The following is a 19,697-nucleotide window of genomic DNA, read 5'->3' as shown; positions in this document are numbered from 1 at the left end:
TCTGTAACTCTGCTGCTTTAGAGCAAAGCTTTAACCACTGACCAAAACTGGTCAGCGCCGGTGCGTAACAAGGTGGTGAGTTTGAGCCAGAGGTGAAGAGCTACAACTCCCATCATCCCTGACAAAATATACAAGTCTAAGAAGAAAAGTAACCCATTCAACAATCCTGCCAGATGCTAACCTTTGGCACCTGCCGAAGATTTGGCTATCCACACATTTCCTTCTCCACTCTCTTTCTTTTTCTGATAGGATGCCAGGAAGACCTCCCTTTCATCTGTCCTTGTGTTGTTTATCAGATGATGAATCCCATTCTGTGCTGGAGCTACTGGAGTATTCAGGTTGGTTGGATAAATCACATAGGATTCCGGGAACCATGTGCAAGACTCTACCAATTCAGGGCTTGTCTTGATGAGTCTAAACAGAAAAGCAAAGAGATTTCATTTGGCCTTAGGGCCGCCATAAGTAAAAAATGGCTTGGAGGTAGATAACAACAAAAATGGACCAACTATCTGATTCAGTATAAGGTACCTTGCTATGCTTTTTTGTTGTTGTTACCATATCAATTTATTATGTGCTTTGACCCTGCCTAAGACATATATAACTGAGTTATAGAAAGGTAAGCTGTATATAATTTTACAGAGTTCACAGATGAATCTTAAAAAGGAAAACAACTGTGGCAGAATAAGTAAAGTGAATTATTTTGCTTCCACAAAAAAATGGACAGTTTTTAAAAAGCAATGCTAGCTTGAAAACTACGCGTCATGTAGCCTCAAGATTTCTTCATATGAAAAAAACCCTACATAACAATGAATATACATAAAGCTCTTATATAATATTGGTATATATTGTTAACAATATGCCTGCAAGCATCCTGTTGCTGTTGGTGAATCAGACGAGGGTTTCCAGTGTATGGAAATGTCCTGAAAAGAGATCTCTAAACCTGTGGGTCTGTGTGAACTGGATGCAAAAAAATACCATTCTTTTTTCTTTTACTTGGAAAATTGTCTTTTGTGGGGGAAAAGGTGTTTATGCCAAATCATGGTATTACATTATTTTCATTCTAAATAAGTTAAGGGTAGCATCAGTTGCTACTGTACACAATGAAGGTTCCAACACAATAAGATACGGGGCATAGACGATTTTGTGTAGAGGAATTATGAGCATTTTTTGGAGAGGAGTGCCTCATAGTTTTCTTCAAATTTTGAAAGGGTTCCATGACCCCAAAATGATAAGAAACACCATTTTATAAAGTAATGTCTCTAGTTACATATTGATATTTTTATCTAATTTAAACAGTACTTGGGATTTCACACTCTTTAGAGAAAAAAACAGTTTCTACAGTCTTCCCTAGGGCAATTATCCATTTTACTAATATTGAGAAAGATGAGAAAAGAGGAGGTGGAAAATGATACACAGATCTTGTGTATAATAGAGCCATGGCAATTCAAGTAGCATTGAAGCAATATAAATGTGTGCTGGGGTACCTCAGATATCCAGTTCTGGATTCTTTCCTTAGATTTTGGGGATCAATCTTTTAAAAAAAGCCCCAACCCAGACAAGTATCTTCCAGAAGCTTCTATAAATGCCATTATTTTATTGGGGGAAACTAAGGAGGTCCATGGGCCATAAAGAACAACAGTGGGAGGTTTGTACAGCCAAAAGGCTCTACTTTGCTCATCCCTATGGCAGACCATGGTTCAATATGAAATCCAAGTGGAGCCACTGTGTGAACCAGTCAGCAGATCATATGGAGCCAGTGTTGGAGTCTAAGGACCATTTTGTGTAATAATAATAATAATAATAATAATAAACACTTTTTACCCCATTTTAGAAAAAGATGTTACTTTAGACTAGGATGAGCAGACCCCCCCCCCCAAAAAAAATGTTTCTGCCCTCACATGCTCCCATACCTCCTCTAAAATAGTGCTGTCCAAGCTATATGATGTGAGAAGCGTTGCCAATTTGGAAGCTGGAAATGGCTCCTATACCTTTTGTAACTGTATAGCAGAGGGGCATTTCAGCAGGTGTTCAGCAGTTGTTGCTTGTCATGTAACCAAGTGACAAGCAACACCTCCTGAAAATTTCCTCTTGTACACAACTATAAGGAGCCATCTCCAGTTTTCACTCCGGCAAGTCTAGATGTCAACAGCAATATAATCCATAGGATGAAGAGACGAGAAGGTCAGAGGGAGGAAAGACTGGATACTCCAGGGCCACATTGGAGAACTGGGGACAGGAACCGGTTGTTAATTATTTTGAATGACATCCAAGGCCAATTTTTTAACCCAGTGTCCCCAGGACTGGTTTTCTTTCCTGGAAACTTACCTAGAACTGGCAGACAATGATTCATGGACCAGACCTCATCCCTGGTCCATGTCTCTAGGAGGCGTTTAAAAAACACTTGTTTTTATGTTGTAAAATGTTTTTTTGAAGTTTCCTGTTGTGAAAAAAAGGCCTCTCTTGATCCTAAAATAGCCCAGGGACTCCAAAAACCTGACAAAAAATGGCCCCATTCATCCTAGAGGGTGTTTGGTGGGACTAGGGAGTAAGTTTTTAATTTTTCTTGCAGAAAGTGTGGCCCTCCAACATCTCCTGGGCTGGGCTCATGCAGCTCCCTAGCTTCCAACAGATGCCCACCCTTGCTTCAGAGATAAAGCAACACTTTTAGGGTGGGAAATGGATGTAATGGAGCTGTTTTAATCTTATAACTTCAACCACTTTGCATATGTGGTAGGCACCTGACAAACCTATGCATGTCAACTCACTCATCGACAAGTCAATCATGTATATTCACAGTTATGCCTCACAGCTGGTTTTTGTAAAGAGAAGTGAGTCCACAGCATATAATCTCTATGATTCCAGTGATAAAATGCTTTATTTTGTCAGTCAAATAAATCAATCTCAAATTATATTATACAATATGGGCCAGTTATTGCAATCAAACCACAAAATGCTGCTCTCTGTTTGGTGAGACTAAAGATTTGGAATGTTAAGTCTCTTGCCCTTGATCAGAGTCACAGTCACAGCATTTAAACAGCAAAAGGAGATTACATGACTGAAGGTGATTCTACATTAAGCCTTCTAACTCATAGTTAAGTGCATGCATGCATACAGGCACATTCACACACAAATCTTACTTCACTAAAGAGGCTTTGCGACAAAGTTTATCAGCTCCTCTGTAGTAGTTTACCAGCTGAACGAGGCCAGGTTCATGCCCTACAAAAGAGAAACACACACAGTTTTTTTCTCCAAATTCACTGGATTTTGAAAATGAGCATGGAAAAAGAAAGCTAAGTGATATAGTCAGATAAATGTTTATACAGACAATGCTTATATTAATACCTTTTTGCCTAAAACTACACCAGTTTTCTGGATCAGACGTTAAATTTAAAATTCCAGCATACTGAGAACACAACCACAAATTATTTTTGAAGTCCAAGAAAGATACTAGGTTGGTTTAAATAGGAAAGTTTTATAAGCAATGATGCTCATGTGTTCAAGACTCAAGGAAAGAATACATATATATTTTATTTAATCACACATTGCTGGAAAGCCGACTTAAAATTCTCCCCATATTTGGATTTGTAAATGATATACTTTAGCCAGATGATATAAATACTGTTTAGGTAAGAGTTAGTGTGGTGTAGTGGTTTGAGTGTTGGACTATGACTCTGGAGACCTGGGTTTGATTTCCTGCTTGGCCATGAAAGTCACATGCCCAAGCAATGGCAAACCTCCTCAAAACCAATCTTGCCAAGAAAACCCCATGATAGGTTCGTCATAGGCTCCCGTAAGTAGGAAACAAGTTTAAGGTGCAAAACAACAACAACAAATAACCATGGACCTAAATCCAGTTGTTAGTATGAACTACAGCAGATTCCATGAATCAGTGGGAACTTGGCAACTCCGCACTTATGTAAGTTTCATTGATTCAGTGGGTCTTTTCAAGTAACAATTGGACTGAGCCACAATTAGCTTTCACAAAAGTATGAGCATTGCTTTTCTGCAGAAATTTGGGCCATCACTATTAGAGACTGAAGCCTATTGTATACATGCACATCAAATGGATGGTGCTAGGCTATCTGAGTTTACAACTAAATTTCAAGCAGTATATTTCCATATTTGAATTGCATCTTTGTGTCAAAGTTTGGAAAAATTACCTTTTCAGGCTATGAATCTTCAAATTCCTCTGTAAGCATGGTCATTGGCCATACTGGCTGAGGTCATTCTGGGATCCAAAAAAAAAAGTCCAAAAAAAGACCACCACCACCCCAAGTTGTTCCCTACATAAAGAAAAACAAGCAAGCATACACACAGACACACTTTGGCCTTAGGCTGCCCATTGTTTCCCAATCTATACTCCATTATAGTTGGTTAAATATGGAAGCAAAAGCTTCCACATTCCTCTCAGCTGGAGGGGAGGAAAGGAAAAGCAGAGCACATGAGGCTGAGGTTCATTCATGCAATAATAAATCACATATCCAGACTAAGGAAGACCAATATGCAGACAGGAACAGACACAAAAATTAAGATAAGTCCATGTTTGAACATAGGATTCAAATGTGATCTGGGATGAGGTGTACTGGGCATCCTTACCTTTGAAAATTTGAAATTTTCCAGATGGGCTACTTAAATCGCATGGCCTTTAGAGGGATTTCAGGAGCTTAACTAGACACAGGATTACAGCCTGAAGTCATTTTCTATATAGATCTAAATCCGTATAGTAGTAAAAGCCATAGGTTAGTGGTCAACCATATGCTGCACATACAAAAAGGCTGCTAGTTGAATCCCTGACATGGTCTTTTTAAAACAACAACAACAAAACAGGATTTGAGGGCAAGAGGAATCATTGTCAGTCAGAAGGAAAAATATATCAGTGCTGTTGGCCCTCCATACCCATGGGTCCAGCTATCTACATACATATATTTTTTAAATATATAAATTCCCAAAAGCAAATCTTGATTTTGCCATTCTATATAAGAGGCACCATTTTATTACACCATTGTATTAATGGGACTTGAGCATCCACTGATTTTGTTATCCATGGGGGCTGCTGGAGCCAAACCCCAGCAGATACCAAAGGCCCACTGTATAGGTTAGATTCCCGTACTGTATATTCAAAATACCTAGCAAGAAAACTGACATAACTACACCCACGAATGTTGTTTTTGTCCTCTTAGTGGTGGGAATTGCACAGCCATTCAGATGTTGTTGGGATCATTCCTCACCACTGGCTATGCTGGCTAGGGCTTCTGGAAGCTGCTGTCCAACAATATCTGGAGGACTGTACAATTTTCACTCCTGTCAGTCCCTTTCCCCTCTGTAAAAAGAGCAGACTGTCTGAACCATAATCAAGAAGTTGCTCATGAATGGAGCAGCCTTTTCACTGACTTCTTTTGAACTTTCACTGGGTTTCTCATGTATAATACATTCCAACAGAAGTGCCACAATAGTTTCAGAAAGACCTGGGAAAGCTCTGGCACAGCAAATACTCTCAGGCAATGTTACATGAGACATTCCACATCAGGAGTGGTCAGATTGAGAAAGTGATGGGGATACAGTTCCTATACTTACTGGAAGGTTAAGGGAGTTGCACTTGAAAAAGTATTTTTTAAAAAACCTGTGGGACTTGGTTTAGCCCTTGCCAAGTCTTAGCCTTCTTGAATACAGTCAGCCCTCCATATCGACAGATTCTTTATCCATGGATTCAACCATCCACGGCTTGAAAATATTCATATATATATATATATATATATATATATATATTCCAAAAAGCAAACCTTGATTTGGCCATTTTATATAAGGGGCACATTTTACTATGCCATTGTATTTAATGGCACTGGAGCATCCAAGGATTTTGGTATCCTATGGGACGGATGTCTTGGAACCAAATGGCAGCGGATACCAAGGGCCTACTGTATTTAAAGAAATGTAATGTTTTGATCACTGGATGACTCAGGGTTCAAATCCCCACTTGCAAGTCACGCACTCTCAGTCTCAGAGGAAGGCAAAAGCAAGCCCCCCCCCCTTAACCAAATCTTGCCAAGAAAAACCTGTAATAGGTTTATTTTAGGTTTAGCATAGGTTGGGAACGATTTGAAGCACACAACAACAAAACCTGCCCTTCGAATGTTTATGTATCACTCGATGTGGCTAACAATTAAAATACATCTCAAGATACAGTAACATTACAAAAAAAATAGCAGGACATGGGGCTAAAATCTTCTTCATAGATCTTCAGAGATGCTACACATTAAAATATTAGCTAAAACTTATACAGCAAACACCTGCTTCAAGGTCTTTGCCAGACTGCAGTTTGCTTTATCCAGAAGCTGTCAACCTAGCCTACAAAGACAATGAATTCCACAGTTTAGGTGAAGCCACTGAGAAGGCTTTGTTTCTTATGACCGATAATCACAACTGCATCTCTACAGTTGGGACAAAAGAGAAAGCCTTATACTTCATACCGTAGGGTTACCAATGGAATAAACCTACAACAGAAAAAATGTTTGGGCTCATTCTAAGATGTTATGGTAAACTGATATAAAAAGTATGAAGGTTCTTAGCAAAAGCAATTTTAAGGACATTCTGTCTTTCTTTGTACAGATACTGAGGCAATGGGGAATAAAGAGGTCTTTCCCCCCCAAAATGGCAACAATGGGGCATTGACAAAACTGAAGAGCAAAATAAAATTAGACACGCCATTCATTATGTTCAAATTGTATTTATCAAGTGCTTTTGATCACTGAAGGAGAGGGGGATAATAAGGGATTCAACAGTTCTGTCTTTGAATTTAACTCTGTACTAAGCCAGCTGTTAAAAGACAAGTTATTAAAACTGTAAATATACTATAAACTTCAACAACTTGCAAAGGAGCAAAAAGCTGAAGATGACGCAGCAAGCAATTTAGAGTAACCGAACCCAAAGATAATTCTTCAGACTTTCATGGCAATCTATTCAAGCTACATAGAAGGGGAATCTCTATGGTACATTGAGTTCACCTTGGGTGTAATTGAAAAGGGAAAGAGATTAGAGAGAAAGGAAAGTAATTATTAATATGGTTAAGATTTACTCTTACAGCAGGAAATAAATGAGAAGGGACTTCTAGGATGAAATACAATGGCGAGGAACCATAGGAATCATCAACCCAAGAACTTCTTCACCGAAGAATAAGTTTATTAAAACTTCTTATCAAGCAGCTATGTAATGTAGATATGGAAACAAAATTCAGGGTTGGTAGAATCTGTTCAGCAGGGTTTGCTCTTGTCTTCCAGAGGCTGAAAAAGTGTGATTTGCCCAAGGTCACCTGGTAGGTTTCTATGGCTGAGCGGAGATTCGAACCCTGGTCTCCCAAGTGGGGGTAAGGTATTCATTTATTGTCCAGAAAAGCACAGAGGCTTTTAATAATAATCTTCTGTATGTTTATAAATGATGTAGCCAGAACAGTACACAGAGCATCAGCTAGGACCTAATCAAAGGCAAGAACAATCAGAATTAGTCCCAAAATTTAGACCTGAAGCTTCTGGTAATGCAGTCCATTAGCCCTTGATGCAACTACACTGGGCCTCATTGCTGACTCACATTCCATTAGCATCAACCCTAATTGCCTTGGTCTCAATTCCTCTGATCAGCCCTATGGTCTGGCCAGGAACACTGACTCCACATTTTTGTTTATTAGATTTTATCTTATTTTTCTGCAGCTCCCTTCTACCATTCACCAAGATGACTTTTGAATTCTGACTCAAAAGGATCAACAACTTCTCAGAAAACCGGGGATAAAGTATTCTTCCGTTATTGTATTAATCACCATCATTTATGCCACTGCTTCTTAAGCTTTGTGATGTGGGGGACGGGGCAGATCTTTTCTCTTATTTATATTCCTGGGCATCATATTTATATTCATTGGTAACAACTGTTTTGTTCTTTCCTGGGAACTTGCTGCAATCTAGCTGTGATCACCTTTCTCTGGACCAAGTCCCCATTAGATCTCATTCCCGGTTCATTTATTTAATTAAAAAATTGTATCCTGACTTTGTATCTTGCCGAGGTAGCTTACCAACTCACCCTCGCCCCAAAAAAACCAACACCCACTTTAAGACTGGTGTGATCCATATTCAGCCATCTAGATGTTTTGAACTACAATTTCCTGGCATCTTTGAAGATGCCAGCCACAGATTCAAGTGAAACATCAGGAATAAATTCTTCCAGAACGTGGCCACATAGCCGAAAAAGCTCACAGAAAACTATGTCCACTGTATAGTCTAGTATCCTGTTTTCCACAGTAGCTAAATAGATATGCCTCTGGAAGCATATAAGAAGGGGACAAACATTATTGCATTCTGCTTCTTACGTTCCCAAGCAGTTTGAGATCAAGGGGGCAACATGCTCATGATTAGCAGCCATTAACAGCCTTACTTTCCATTCACTTATGTAATTCGCTTTTAAAGCTATCAGAGTTGACTTGAGGCCTTTCTGCAGCTTGTAAACCAGCTCAGTGATGAGACGTAGATATGGGAATCTGCCTCCAATAATATTTCCATGATGTTTCCTCTCTCATCTTTGAAATCATTTCTCAATACCCAACTTCTCTGCTGATCTTGTCATCCAACTTTCCTAGTTTGTTGTTATTTTGGCCCTTCAAATCATTTTGGAGTTATGGTGACCCCAAGGCAATCCTATCATGGGTTGCATTTTTGTTCAGAGGAGGTTTGTCATTGCCTTCCCCTGAGGCTGAGAGAGTGTGACTTGCCCAAGGTCACCCAGTGGATTTCATGACTTAGTGGGAAATCAAACCCTAGTGTCTAGGGTCACAGTCCATCGCTCAAACCACTACGCCATACTCAACTTTTCACAAATAAATTATATGATAACTGATGTGAATGAAGATTAAGAATCACTTCAGTTTTCCTCTCCTCCCTCGGCTTGCTGTCTTCAGATGGATTTTAGTGTGCATGCTCCTTGAAGAGAGAGACCACACTTTCCATTGTAAAACGTATGATTTCTTAAGAGCAGATGCATTACAGTATGGTGCACCAAAAATAAAAAGTCTGGGGTGACCTTAAACACTGACAAATTGTGGCAGTTCCCATGGGTCAGAGAACATCTCACCAGATACACAGAATGTTAATTTAGTCCAGGGGTAGGCAACCTTTTTGAGCCGGGGGCCGGGTTGCTGTCCCTCAGACAACTGGGGGGCCGAAGCCAGGGGGTGGAGCTTCTACCCTCTGGGGGCGGAGCTTCCACCCTCCGGGGGCCAGGCCTCCTCCTCTTTGCCGGCCCCTGATGGGGCCCCAGACCCTGTCAGAGGCCGGGAAAGAGCCGCGGGGGCCGCCAGCGCTGGAGGCCTCCTCCTCTTTGCTGGCTCCTGACGGGGCCCCAGGCCTTGTCAGAGGCCGGCAAAAAAGCTGGCGGGGGCCACCAGCACTGGAGGCCTCCTCCTCTTTGCCGGCCCCTTTGCTGTTGCTGGGGCCCTCCAATTGGGCTCCGGCGGTGGCAGCGGGCCTCCTAGGGGCCGCCGCCAATGGCGGCGAAGTCTCACATGACCTTTCTGTGGTCGTGCGAGACTTCGCCTCTAGGCCGCCGCCATTTTGTTTCTCAAAATGGCGGCGAAGTCTTGCGTGACCTTTCCCGAAGTCGCGTGAGACTTCGCCGCCATTTTGAGAAATAAAATGGCGGTGCCCGGAGCGGCAAAAAGCCGCAATCGGCGGCGGCGGTGGCAGGAGCCGGCCGAAAAGCCTCCGTGGGCCGCATCCGGCCCGCGGGCTGGAGGTTGCCGACCCCTGATTTAGTCAGTAGCGTCTGCTTGGGATGGGATGGTGTCTGTGTATAGAATGCAAGCAGTGAAGTCAAAAAGAATGAAAATACAAAGAGTTTAATAACCACTGTCTGTACTTTCTGGATTTCAATCCTAGACTCCCATTTTCTACCCAACCTACATTCAAATGATGACAAAGAGAGCCAAAAGAAATCCCAGCCTCTCAAATCTCATGCAATTATGAACTGCTAGCATTAAAAAATCACTTTTAAAATCATATTCTTTTACTCAACTTGGAAACGTTACTTGCTTTGGACTACAGCTCCTAAAGTATTCTAGTCAAATAGGTCCACTGACTATGCTAACAAAGGAGGGATTTCTGGGTATTGCAGTCCAAAAAAGTAATATTTTGAAGCTTTATTCTTGTTCATTTGAAACGAAATGTGCTCTGTAAATGAACAAGTCACTTAAGTGATTCAATTTACTCCTTTAGGCACCCTGCTATGCTTCATCATAGTAGTTGAAGGGGTTTCTCCTCCAAGATCACATTTAGAAATTGAGATAATGGAATCTGTGGATGGGCAGATCAGCTTGGAAGAATATGGAAAACTAATATGGACAAGGCAGATGGAGAGCAGAAGGGAAACATACATACAAACTAGCTGCCGCTGATTCATTTTTTAAGAGAAGGTTATCTTCCTAAAAATAAGAAAAGAAGCCACTTATCCTTTAAATGAAGGATGTCCTAAATTTAAAAGCTTGACTTTTGAGGGTGTTTTTTAAATTACAGTTGCTCTTATACCAATTAAGCAGTTCATGGCTTAAGGAGAGATCTAGCCTAGCCATAACTTTGCATAGAATATATGAAGCTACTTAAGTGGAGTGAAACCACTGGAATCAATAAAATTCCAGCAGAGTGGTTCCCATTCTTTAGTCCTCCACAAATTTTGGATTTCAGTTTACAAAAGCCCTAGCCAGGATGGCCAAGAGTCTGCATTTATGTGAAGTCTCAAACCTTTGGTGGCAGAAAAGTAGTTGGGAATCACTGTTTTATCTCAATCTTCTCCAGGGTGACTGGTTGGCTGGTAGACACGGAGAAGGAGGTCTTCCTCATCACCTGTTACTTGACTTTTGTAGATGGAGATAGCAGAGACTGAAGTGACCTTGAGACCTTCAGCATTCCACATACATTCTGGGTGCTAAACACGTTAAACATCCAAACTCTTTGAAATGCCTGCCAATGAGCAGATTAAAACCCATGGCTTTCAGCATTATACAGCAAAATGCCTCCAGAGGCCTTTTTGAGACTACCTTTCATTTAGGAGTCCTGAGGTCTGAAACTGTTCTTATTGGCAAATGATCTAACTTTGGGATAAAGAATCTGTGGCTCTCCTAAAGTTGCTGAACCGCAACTTCTATCCGCCCATGCCAGCATAGGCAACAGTAAGGCATGATGGAAATTGTGGGGGCAGAACTGCCATGGCTATGGAATTCTGGGAAATGTAGTTGGTTGTGGCACCAGAGATCACTGATGGAGAAGGCTAAATGTCTCACAAAACTACAGTTCCCAGAAATGCATAGCCCTGACCCATGGCAGTTAAAAGGGTGTCAGACAGGATTATTTCTTCAGTGCAGATAAAGCCTCAGTGAAGATTTCCAGCAACAAACTGTTCAAAGAAGGAAACTGGTATTTTAAAAATTACACTGAAATTTTAAAATTACACTGCATGATATATGGTGCAGCATGTTCCCAATTTATCTGGCATTGTTATACAGGATGTCTGCAGAGTACTCAGCCTAACTTAAAAGCACAAGCTACTGCAATTTCTGCCTCATTTAAAAATAACAGCTGAGATATATGGTGCATCTAAGAGCTGAGATGGAAAAGCACAGAACACATAACCTTGGGGGGAAAGGACTTCTGCATGCTAGCAGCAGAGCACACATGCCTAGCACATAGTCACAATCCCTCAAGGCTAGTTTCCATGACATTGTTGGCCCTCTTAATGGATGAGACACGTGGACCTACTTTGTCAGTTTAATCATGGTCAGATTAATTTATAAATTTAAGACTACTCTTTTACACTAATTCGCATCAGATGAAATCCCACTGAACTCAATGGAAATGACTTCGGAGAAAGTACTGGATGCACAGGATTGCTCTCCAGGTTCCTTTTCTAGGTGATAGAATTGTTGTTGTTGTGTTCCTTCAAGTCGTTTCCAACTTATGGTGACCCTAAGGCAACCCTATCATGGGTTTTCTTGGCAAGATTTGTTCAGAGGGGCTTTGCCTTCCCCAGAGGCTGAGAGAGTGTGACTTGCCCAGGGTCCCCCGGTGGGTTTCATGGCAGAGCTGGGAATTGAACCCTGGTCTCCAAAGTGGTAGTCCAACACCCAAACTATTATGCCACAATACTTACTTGTAAAGTGACACAAGCTATGATTCTGCATGTTATTGCAATTGTTCACATCTCAGAAAGAAGCATACAGTTTGGTCAATTTGTGATCTCTCATATTAGCTCTCTTGTTATTTCTACATTTAGGAGCAGGAATGGGAATGTCTAGCATTGTCTCACTTTGTTTTCTCAGCAGCTTAAAACATTTGAGATTCTTTCCATTACTATTACAAGCTAGCATCTATGCAATAATTGCAGTCTACACAGATCTTTACACATGCTGGATCCACGCTGGATCCACACTGCAGAAATAATCCAATTTGGATTATTGGAACAAACTACGCTTCCCAGGATTCCATAACATGGAGCCATGGCAGTTAAAGCGGTGCCACACCGGGTTATTTCCACAGTGCGGCTTGAGCCCGAGTCATACTCCTAGAATCAAAGAGCTGTAAGAGACCACAAGTTCATCTAGTAGCCCAACCTATTGCCAAGGCAGGAAACCTACTACTGCAAAAATCCTGATAGCTGGCCATCCAGTGTGCTTAAAAACATCCAACACCTTCCAAAGCACTCTGTTCCATAGGCAAACAGGTTACCCTGCCATGATCAGCCTGTAGACCACATGTGGCACCAAGAGCTGTTTTTGTAATCTCACCAGGTCACCCTTTAAGTTAAAATTTTACCATCCCCCACTGTCTCCCCCAAACTTTGCTGTATCCCTTAACCCTTTTTGGCACAAGAGAATCCTATTTTAAAAAACAGTATGTGAACAAGGCAGTCAGCAAGGAATTCCATAGCTTGGGAGCAGCCAGTGTGAAGGATCTCTCCCATGTCCTCATCAAACAAACTTATGATGGTGACTGAGAGAAAGTCTTCCCCGACAGATTTTTAGACTTTGACAGGCTTGGATGGGAAGATACAGGCTTTACTCCATCATCCATCTGACAGTCCTTCAAACATTTGAAGACAGCTGTCCCATTGCTTCTGAACATTTTCAACTCCTGGCTACACATGCCCAGATCTTTTGACTTTTCTTTGAAGGGCTTGGTGTTCTGTCCTAAATGCGATCATTACACATTGATTCTTAGACTCCTACAGAAAGTCCTAATTTTATAGTTTCGGGTACACAGAGTAGTTTTGATTCTGTTTGTATTAAACATAGTCAGCCCGCCATATCCACAGATTCTATATCCATGGATTCCTATGTCCACAGCTTGAAAATATATATATTTTAAAAATCCAAACAGCAAACCTTGATCTTGCCATTTTATATAAGGGACATCATTTTACTATGCAATTGTATTTAATGAGACTTGAGGATCCATGGATTTTGGTACCCATGAAAGGGGGGGGGGGTTCCTGGAACAAAATAACAACAGATACCAAGGGCCCACTGTATTAAGAGTCAGGTGGACAGTTGCCTGAACATCCAGGATCTACATCCATCCATTGTTTCCAAAAATTAAAGTGACAGACATTCACTTCCAGGTTTGGGGGCTAAAAAAGGTATCTCCATAGCCTCAAAAATGAAAACCTGTACTCCCTAGAACCTAGCACAATTCTCCATTCTTCAGCTTCATTTTTTCCTCCCTAGCAAGAGTGCCTTATCAAGGGCTTTGTCTTTCAACCCCCCATATTAGACCAACATGGGGCTCTCTAGATGGGTTGTATCACAGCAGTCCTAAATATGGGATGCACTATAGTTGGGTTGGCTCTCATCACACCCAGCCAGTCTCCCTACTGGCCATGTTGTTGAGGATGATGGTGATTGAATTCCAATATATCTGGGGGACTCCACGCAACTATATACAATATAGTCACCCATATACATACTATATATACTCATGTATAAGAGTAGAAATTTAGGTCAAAAAATTTACCCCCAAAACCTGAGTCGACCTATCCATGGGTCAATTTAAATACTGTACTTAATCTCTTCTTTAAAAAAGGAACCATCCCTTGGTGAAAGGCAAGAGCATAATCTGTCCTGGAATCACTGACTCCCCTCATTTTTCTCATCCATTAGGAGCAGTTACGTCTGTTTGAATTTTGTAAGTTCTTTGGCATTGTTTTCCTTTGCTTCATCCTTTATGTCCTTTTTTATGTGCTCCTAAGTTTGACCGTCAACCTATCCATGAGTCATATCAAAATTTATAATTTTGGGCCCCAAACTTGCCTTTGACTTATATATGAGATTGCATACTGTATATGCTCAACTATATAAATCCAACTATGTATGTGTCTATTCAGACACAAGGCCCTCTGAATTCAGTAGGACTTAGAGATATGTGTGTAAGAAATGCAGTTCGCTCACATCACTATACGTTAGGCTTGAATATGCTTATCTCTTACATTTCTGTTGATAACACAGAGCTAGCCATTGTTAGTAATCCAGCCTTTGGAGAAGCCACCTGCTCTGGAAACAAGCTGTGCTCTTTCATTCCATTTGGCAGACTGGCTCAAATTTCCATGAACAGAAATTAAAATAACGCTCCTGGAAGCAAATGAGACTAATACATAAAACTAAGGAAACAGAAACTCTGCAGTGAACAATCCCTTTCTATTCACTGCAGTGTCTACCAGTTTCAAAGTACCCTGATAACTATTTGAACTCAAATACATACGTATTTGCAACACAACTTAGCTCATGAGCTATATCTTCATGTTAATTTATATGAATCTTGATCTGCTGCTATAATTTTTTTAAACCCAGTATGTAGTGTATACATTTCCCAACTAATATCCCCTCTTGGGAAAAGTCTCCCCCCCTCCACATCATTTCAACAGGGAGACTTTGTACATTTTTATTTGATTTACTGTTGTGTGCCTTCAAGTTGTTTCCAACTTATGACGACCCTAAGGCAACCCTATCATGGGGTTTTCTGGGCAAGATTTGCTCAGAGGTTTGCCATTGCCTTCCCCTGAGGCTGAGAGAGTGTGACTTGCCCAAGGTCACCCAGTTGGCTGAGCAGGGAATCGAACCCTCATGTCCAGAGTTGCAATCCAACACTCAAACTGCTACACTTATATTCTGCTATAAAACATTTGCAACACCAGGTTTCAGCTACCACCTAATAGATATTGATCGCATAGTTTTATATATATGGGGGGAGCAATCTTCTTGGGCTGAAGAGTCACATTCATCACTGGAGAAACTTTAAGGGGTGTGTGTGCAAATGTATGCTGGGTAAGGCCAATGCAGGAAAGGGGTTGAAAATGGTTCACCTTTCACTCCTGCAATTTGAATAAAAGCACAGGGATGGAAAGGTGGCCTAAACCTTCTTCAGGAATCCTGATCAACACTTCTGGTTCCCCATGCTAATTTGTTGTGTGTGTGTTCAAGTCATTTCTGACTTATGGCAACCCTAGGGTGGACCTATCATGTTTTTGTTTTTTGGCAGAGTTTATTCAGAGGGGATTAGCTCTTGCCTTCCTCTGTGAGAATGTGACTTGTCTAAGGTCACCCAGTAGGTTTCCATGGCCAAGCGGGGATTCGAACCCTGGTCTGTCAGTATCCTAATTCATAATTCAAACCAGTATATCATGCCATGGGGACATGATAGCTGATAACTGCCTGATCCACACTGCCAAGCTGACTGATGATCAATAGGGAAATAGTGGGGGAATGGTTGAGGTATCCTGGGTCTTTGCAAGCCATATAGTCAGCTCTCCACATTCTCTGAGGTTAGGGGCACAGGGCCCCTGTAAAAGTGGAAAACCCATTAATAACTCTAGGGGCCCCAAACCACAATTAACATACACAAAATGTATGATCTGCAGCTTCAAACTAGCATGGATCTCTTTGAGGCTGATGGGACTTGCCACTACCGCCTCTGCTGCCCTGCACCATTTTGAAGGGATGTCATATTGAGGAGGGAGCAAGCTTGTTCTCTGCTGCTCCAGAGAACAGGACCCAGAACAATGGATGCAAACTCCAGGAAAAGAGATTCCACCTCAACATTAGGAGGAACCTCCTGATAGTAAGGGCTGTTCGACAGTAGAACAAACTCCCTCGGAGTGTAGTGCAGTCTCCCTCCCTGGAGATCTTTAAATAGAGGCCGGGTGGCCATCTGTCAGGGATGCTTTGATTGAGAGTTCCTGCATGGCAGAATGGGGTTGGACTGGATGGCCCTTGGGGTCTCTTCCAACTCTAGGATTCTATGATTCTAATATGGACTTACAAGCTTCAATTGCAGTCTCTCAGTTTGGCAAAGCTTCCAGTCCCTATTAAAAATGGCACAGGGAAGCAGCAGAGGTGGCAGCAAATAATTTGTGAATAATCAAACCTGCAAATGTCAAACCTGCAAAGTGTAGGGCCAAGTGAATGATCTTCAGATTACTTGCATGTTCACTCAACCATTGAGGCCAATGGGGCTGACTCCCAGGTAAATAGGCATAGCAGGGATGACCTTCAGTATGTTGGGCAGTAACTCACATTGGCCCTAACCAGCATAACCAACGGTGAAGCTGCAAGTGAACCACACCAGCAGATTTTGACCATCCATGCAGTACTTACCTTGTAGCCTTAGCCTGCAATCCTCTACTCATTTCCCAAGGAGCCAATCCTATTTGGGCACACCCACAGAACTGTATTGCTAAGTATAAAGACCTTACAATCCAAAGGATCTATGTGCATCTACTAGAGAGACAGTGTGGTATAGTGGTTTGAGCCTCGGCTCTCTAGTAGACTCTGGAGACCAGGGTTTGACCCCCCTCTCAGCTATGGAAACTCACTTGGGCAAGTCACACCCTCTCAGCCTCAGAAGAAGGCAAAGGCAAGCATCCTCTGAACAAATCTTGCCAAGAAAACTCCATGATTGGTTCACTTTCAGGTTGCTGTAAACTGGAAACGGTTTGAAGGCACACAACACCAACAACTGAAGCCACACATGTCATAATATTTCTTAACAAAAGCTGGAAATGGAAACCTAGTTCCACAATATTTACTTTCCTCCTGTAATGAATAAATATACACAGACTTAAGATTCAAAAAAGAGAGAAACTTCTGTTCATGTGCCACTAAACACACAGCTGCAGCCAAGTCAAGACTAGGCCTAAAACAGTGGGAACCAACCAGTATTAATCTGACGTTTAGGTTCCTGACATCATGAGAACAAAAGTTTCCTTAGGGTTGGGAAATGTTACTTGTCCATCAGTCTTTCAAGTTTTGCTAAAAGGGATTTACAATCTGCTGTAAGGAAGCAAGATGGAGGCAATGTAGTCACTTCTCACAACTTTGAACTGGAGAAAGCAAAAATGACTTTTCAATCCCAAAGCCAGGTACCAAATGGATAATCAATGGACTAATGGTGATATACCCCCCCATCTATAATTGATAATAATTCCAGTGTTGTGACTCAATCTGATAATTCATTTTTTTTAATCTAAATTGTCTGTACCTTTATGTAACTTTTCTATTTTATATGGCTTTACATTATAGCATGTCAATCTGGGTTCACTGGCTGGGAATCAAGGTGGACGGAAATAAGAGATTGGCTTTTATGGACATCTAATTATTGATTTATTTAACTTGTTTTTTGTTGCTTCTATTTTTTAAAAAATCCATCTGGAAATAGCAGACCGCATTTCTTCAGGGATCCCTGGCAGGACCTCATGGAAGGAGATGGACTGAAATATGGCACAATGTATATATATATATATATTCACAGCAGTCTAAATAAAGTGACTCAGCTGCACAACTGCAGAAGTCAGCTTCTCTCTGGATGGTTTTCTGAAAAAGTTACTTCAAAAAACCCTGAAAGGTTTGAACATTTTCTGGGGCCTCATTTTCTCATGGAAGTAGATGACCCAGGATGCCTCTGCCTGGAGAATGTGTCTGTGTGTGTGTGTGTGTGTGTGTGTGTGTGTATATATATATATATATATATATATATATATATGATGTGTATGTTTATGTATGTGTGTATACACACACGTAGATACATATACATACACACAGAGAGATACATATACATACACACACACATATATACACATTATACACACATACACATTATAGACACACACATACATATATACACACACACACAGATCTATATACATACACATTTTATACACACACATATATACACATTATAGACACACATATACATATAGATACCCATCATAGACACAGAGGCAGGATGGGTCATCTACTTTCAGAAATGAATGTCTATAACAGCCAGAGAGAGAGCCAACCCCCGAAGCCTCCTTCCTTCCTTCTCCGCAGGCGTCCCTTGCAGCTGGTCCTGCGGCGCCCGTGCCCTGATCCCCGGGGAGCCCGAGGCGCTCACCCAGCCTTCCGAAGGGCAGCCGGTTCCTCTCGCCCAGCATGAGGTGGAAGCGGGGGTTGTCCCTCCTGAGCCGCCTCCATTGCCCCGAAGAGAGCAGCAGCCGGGAGACCTCGGCGTAGACGCTGCTGTTCTCGTCCCGCACCACGAAGGTGTACATCCCGCCCGGAGCCCAGGCCCAGGGCCGCCCAGGACAAGGCCAAGGCCAAGGCAGCAGCAGCAGCAGCCCAGAGGAGTCCGGAGCGGGGCTGCAGGCAGGGGAGCATCAGGCGGCGGAGGAGGAGGAGGAGGAGAGGGCCATGCTGGGCTCCCAGGGCTGGGCTGCTCCGGCCCAAAGGAAAGGAAGGCGAGAGTCAGGAGCCAAGGAGGAGGGCGGCTGGGGAGGGAGGAGCAGGACAAGGCCAGGCATCCCCCGGAGGAGGAGGAGGAGCTGGAGGAGAAGGGATGGGACTCCAAGCTCCGAGGCCGAAGAGGGAGGGCCCTTGGCTGCTGGGCTGGAAGGGGAAGAGGATGGCGCCCTCTCCTCTTTGGGAAGATCTGGGCCTCTTCAGAGGGGCTCCCAGGGGCTCCCAGCCCTTCTTTCCCCGAGGCCCCCGGCCTCCATCCCGGGAGGAGGAGGAGGAGGAGGCTGCTCAGCAGAAGGGAAGCCCCAGCCCCAGCCCCGCCGGACGGAGGAGGAGGAGGAGGCAGCCCATCCTGGGCCCTCCTGGCTCCGAGCCTGGCCCCTGGGAGGCAGAGAGAAGGAGGCCCCCGGGAAGGAAGGAAGGAAGGAAGGGATGGCTTCCTCCGGGCGAGGGCTACAGTCTTGCCTTTCTGCCCGGAGCAAAGGGAAGGAGCCCTTCCTCCTCTTCCCAGCCTGGCTCCTCCTCCTTTGCAGCCTGGCAGCTGATGGCGGAGGAGGAGGCCTCGCTGGCGGGGGATTCTGGGAGTTGGAGTCCCCTCTCCTTCCCCCAGAGCTCTGCTTTCATTTGAAATGCTTTGCATCGCCTTTGCTTGCCTTCCTCTCCCCGTCCTCCTTTTCCAGGACCTGTCCTCCATCTCCTCCCCAGGAGTCTGCAAAATGTCCTCCATTTGGAGCAGGACTGAGAAGCCTGTCCTCCTATTCCAGGACATGTCCTCCATTTCAACTTTCTGTATGGGAGGAATTTCAAAATGTCCTCCATTTTGAGCATGACTAAGAAGCACGAATTTACATTTATATAAGTGTTTCCAGTTTTTAGTTTGTAACGTCCTACATTTTTTCTAGAATGTCCT

The 19,697-nt window shown here is 42.7% G+C and overlaps 1 protein-coding gene across 1 annotated transcript in view; it reads right to left on the bottom strand.

Annotated features, from left to right (window-relative positions):
- Positions 1-18,639, bottom strand: part of LOC149310498 (tubulin--tyrosine ligase) — a 37,086-nt gene extending 18,447 nt beyond the window's left edge. The window contains exons 1-3 of the mRNA XM_089529077.1: positions 18,447-18,639; positions 3,138-3,216; positions 182-414 (exon numbers count right to left, since the gene is read on the bottom strand). Coding sequence (XP_089385203.1) covers positions 182-414; positions 3,138-3,216; positions 18,447-18,603 — 469 coding nt within the window. The 5' untranslated portion in view covers positions 18,604-18,639. The remainder of the gene's footprint in view (positions 1-181; positions 415-3,137; positions 3,217-18,446) is intronic.
- Positions 18,640-19,697: the final 1,058 nt, after the last annotated feature.

This window comes from Sceloporus occidentalis, unplaced genomic scaffold, assembly GCF_023333645.1.
Source record: "Sceloporus occidentalis isolate IW3139 unplaced genomic scaffold, rSceOcc1.0.p SCAF_6, whole genome shotgun sequence".
Lineage (NCBI taxonomy): Eukaryota > Metazoa > Chordata > Lepidosauria > Squamata > Phrynosomatidae > Sceloporus > Sceloporus occidentalis.
This window is presented reverse-complemented; position numbering and strand designations above follow the sequence as displayed.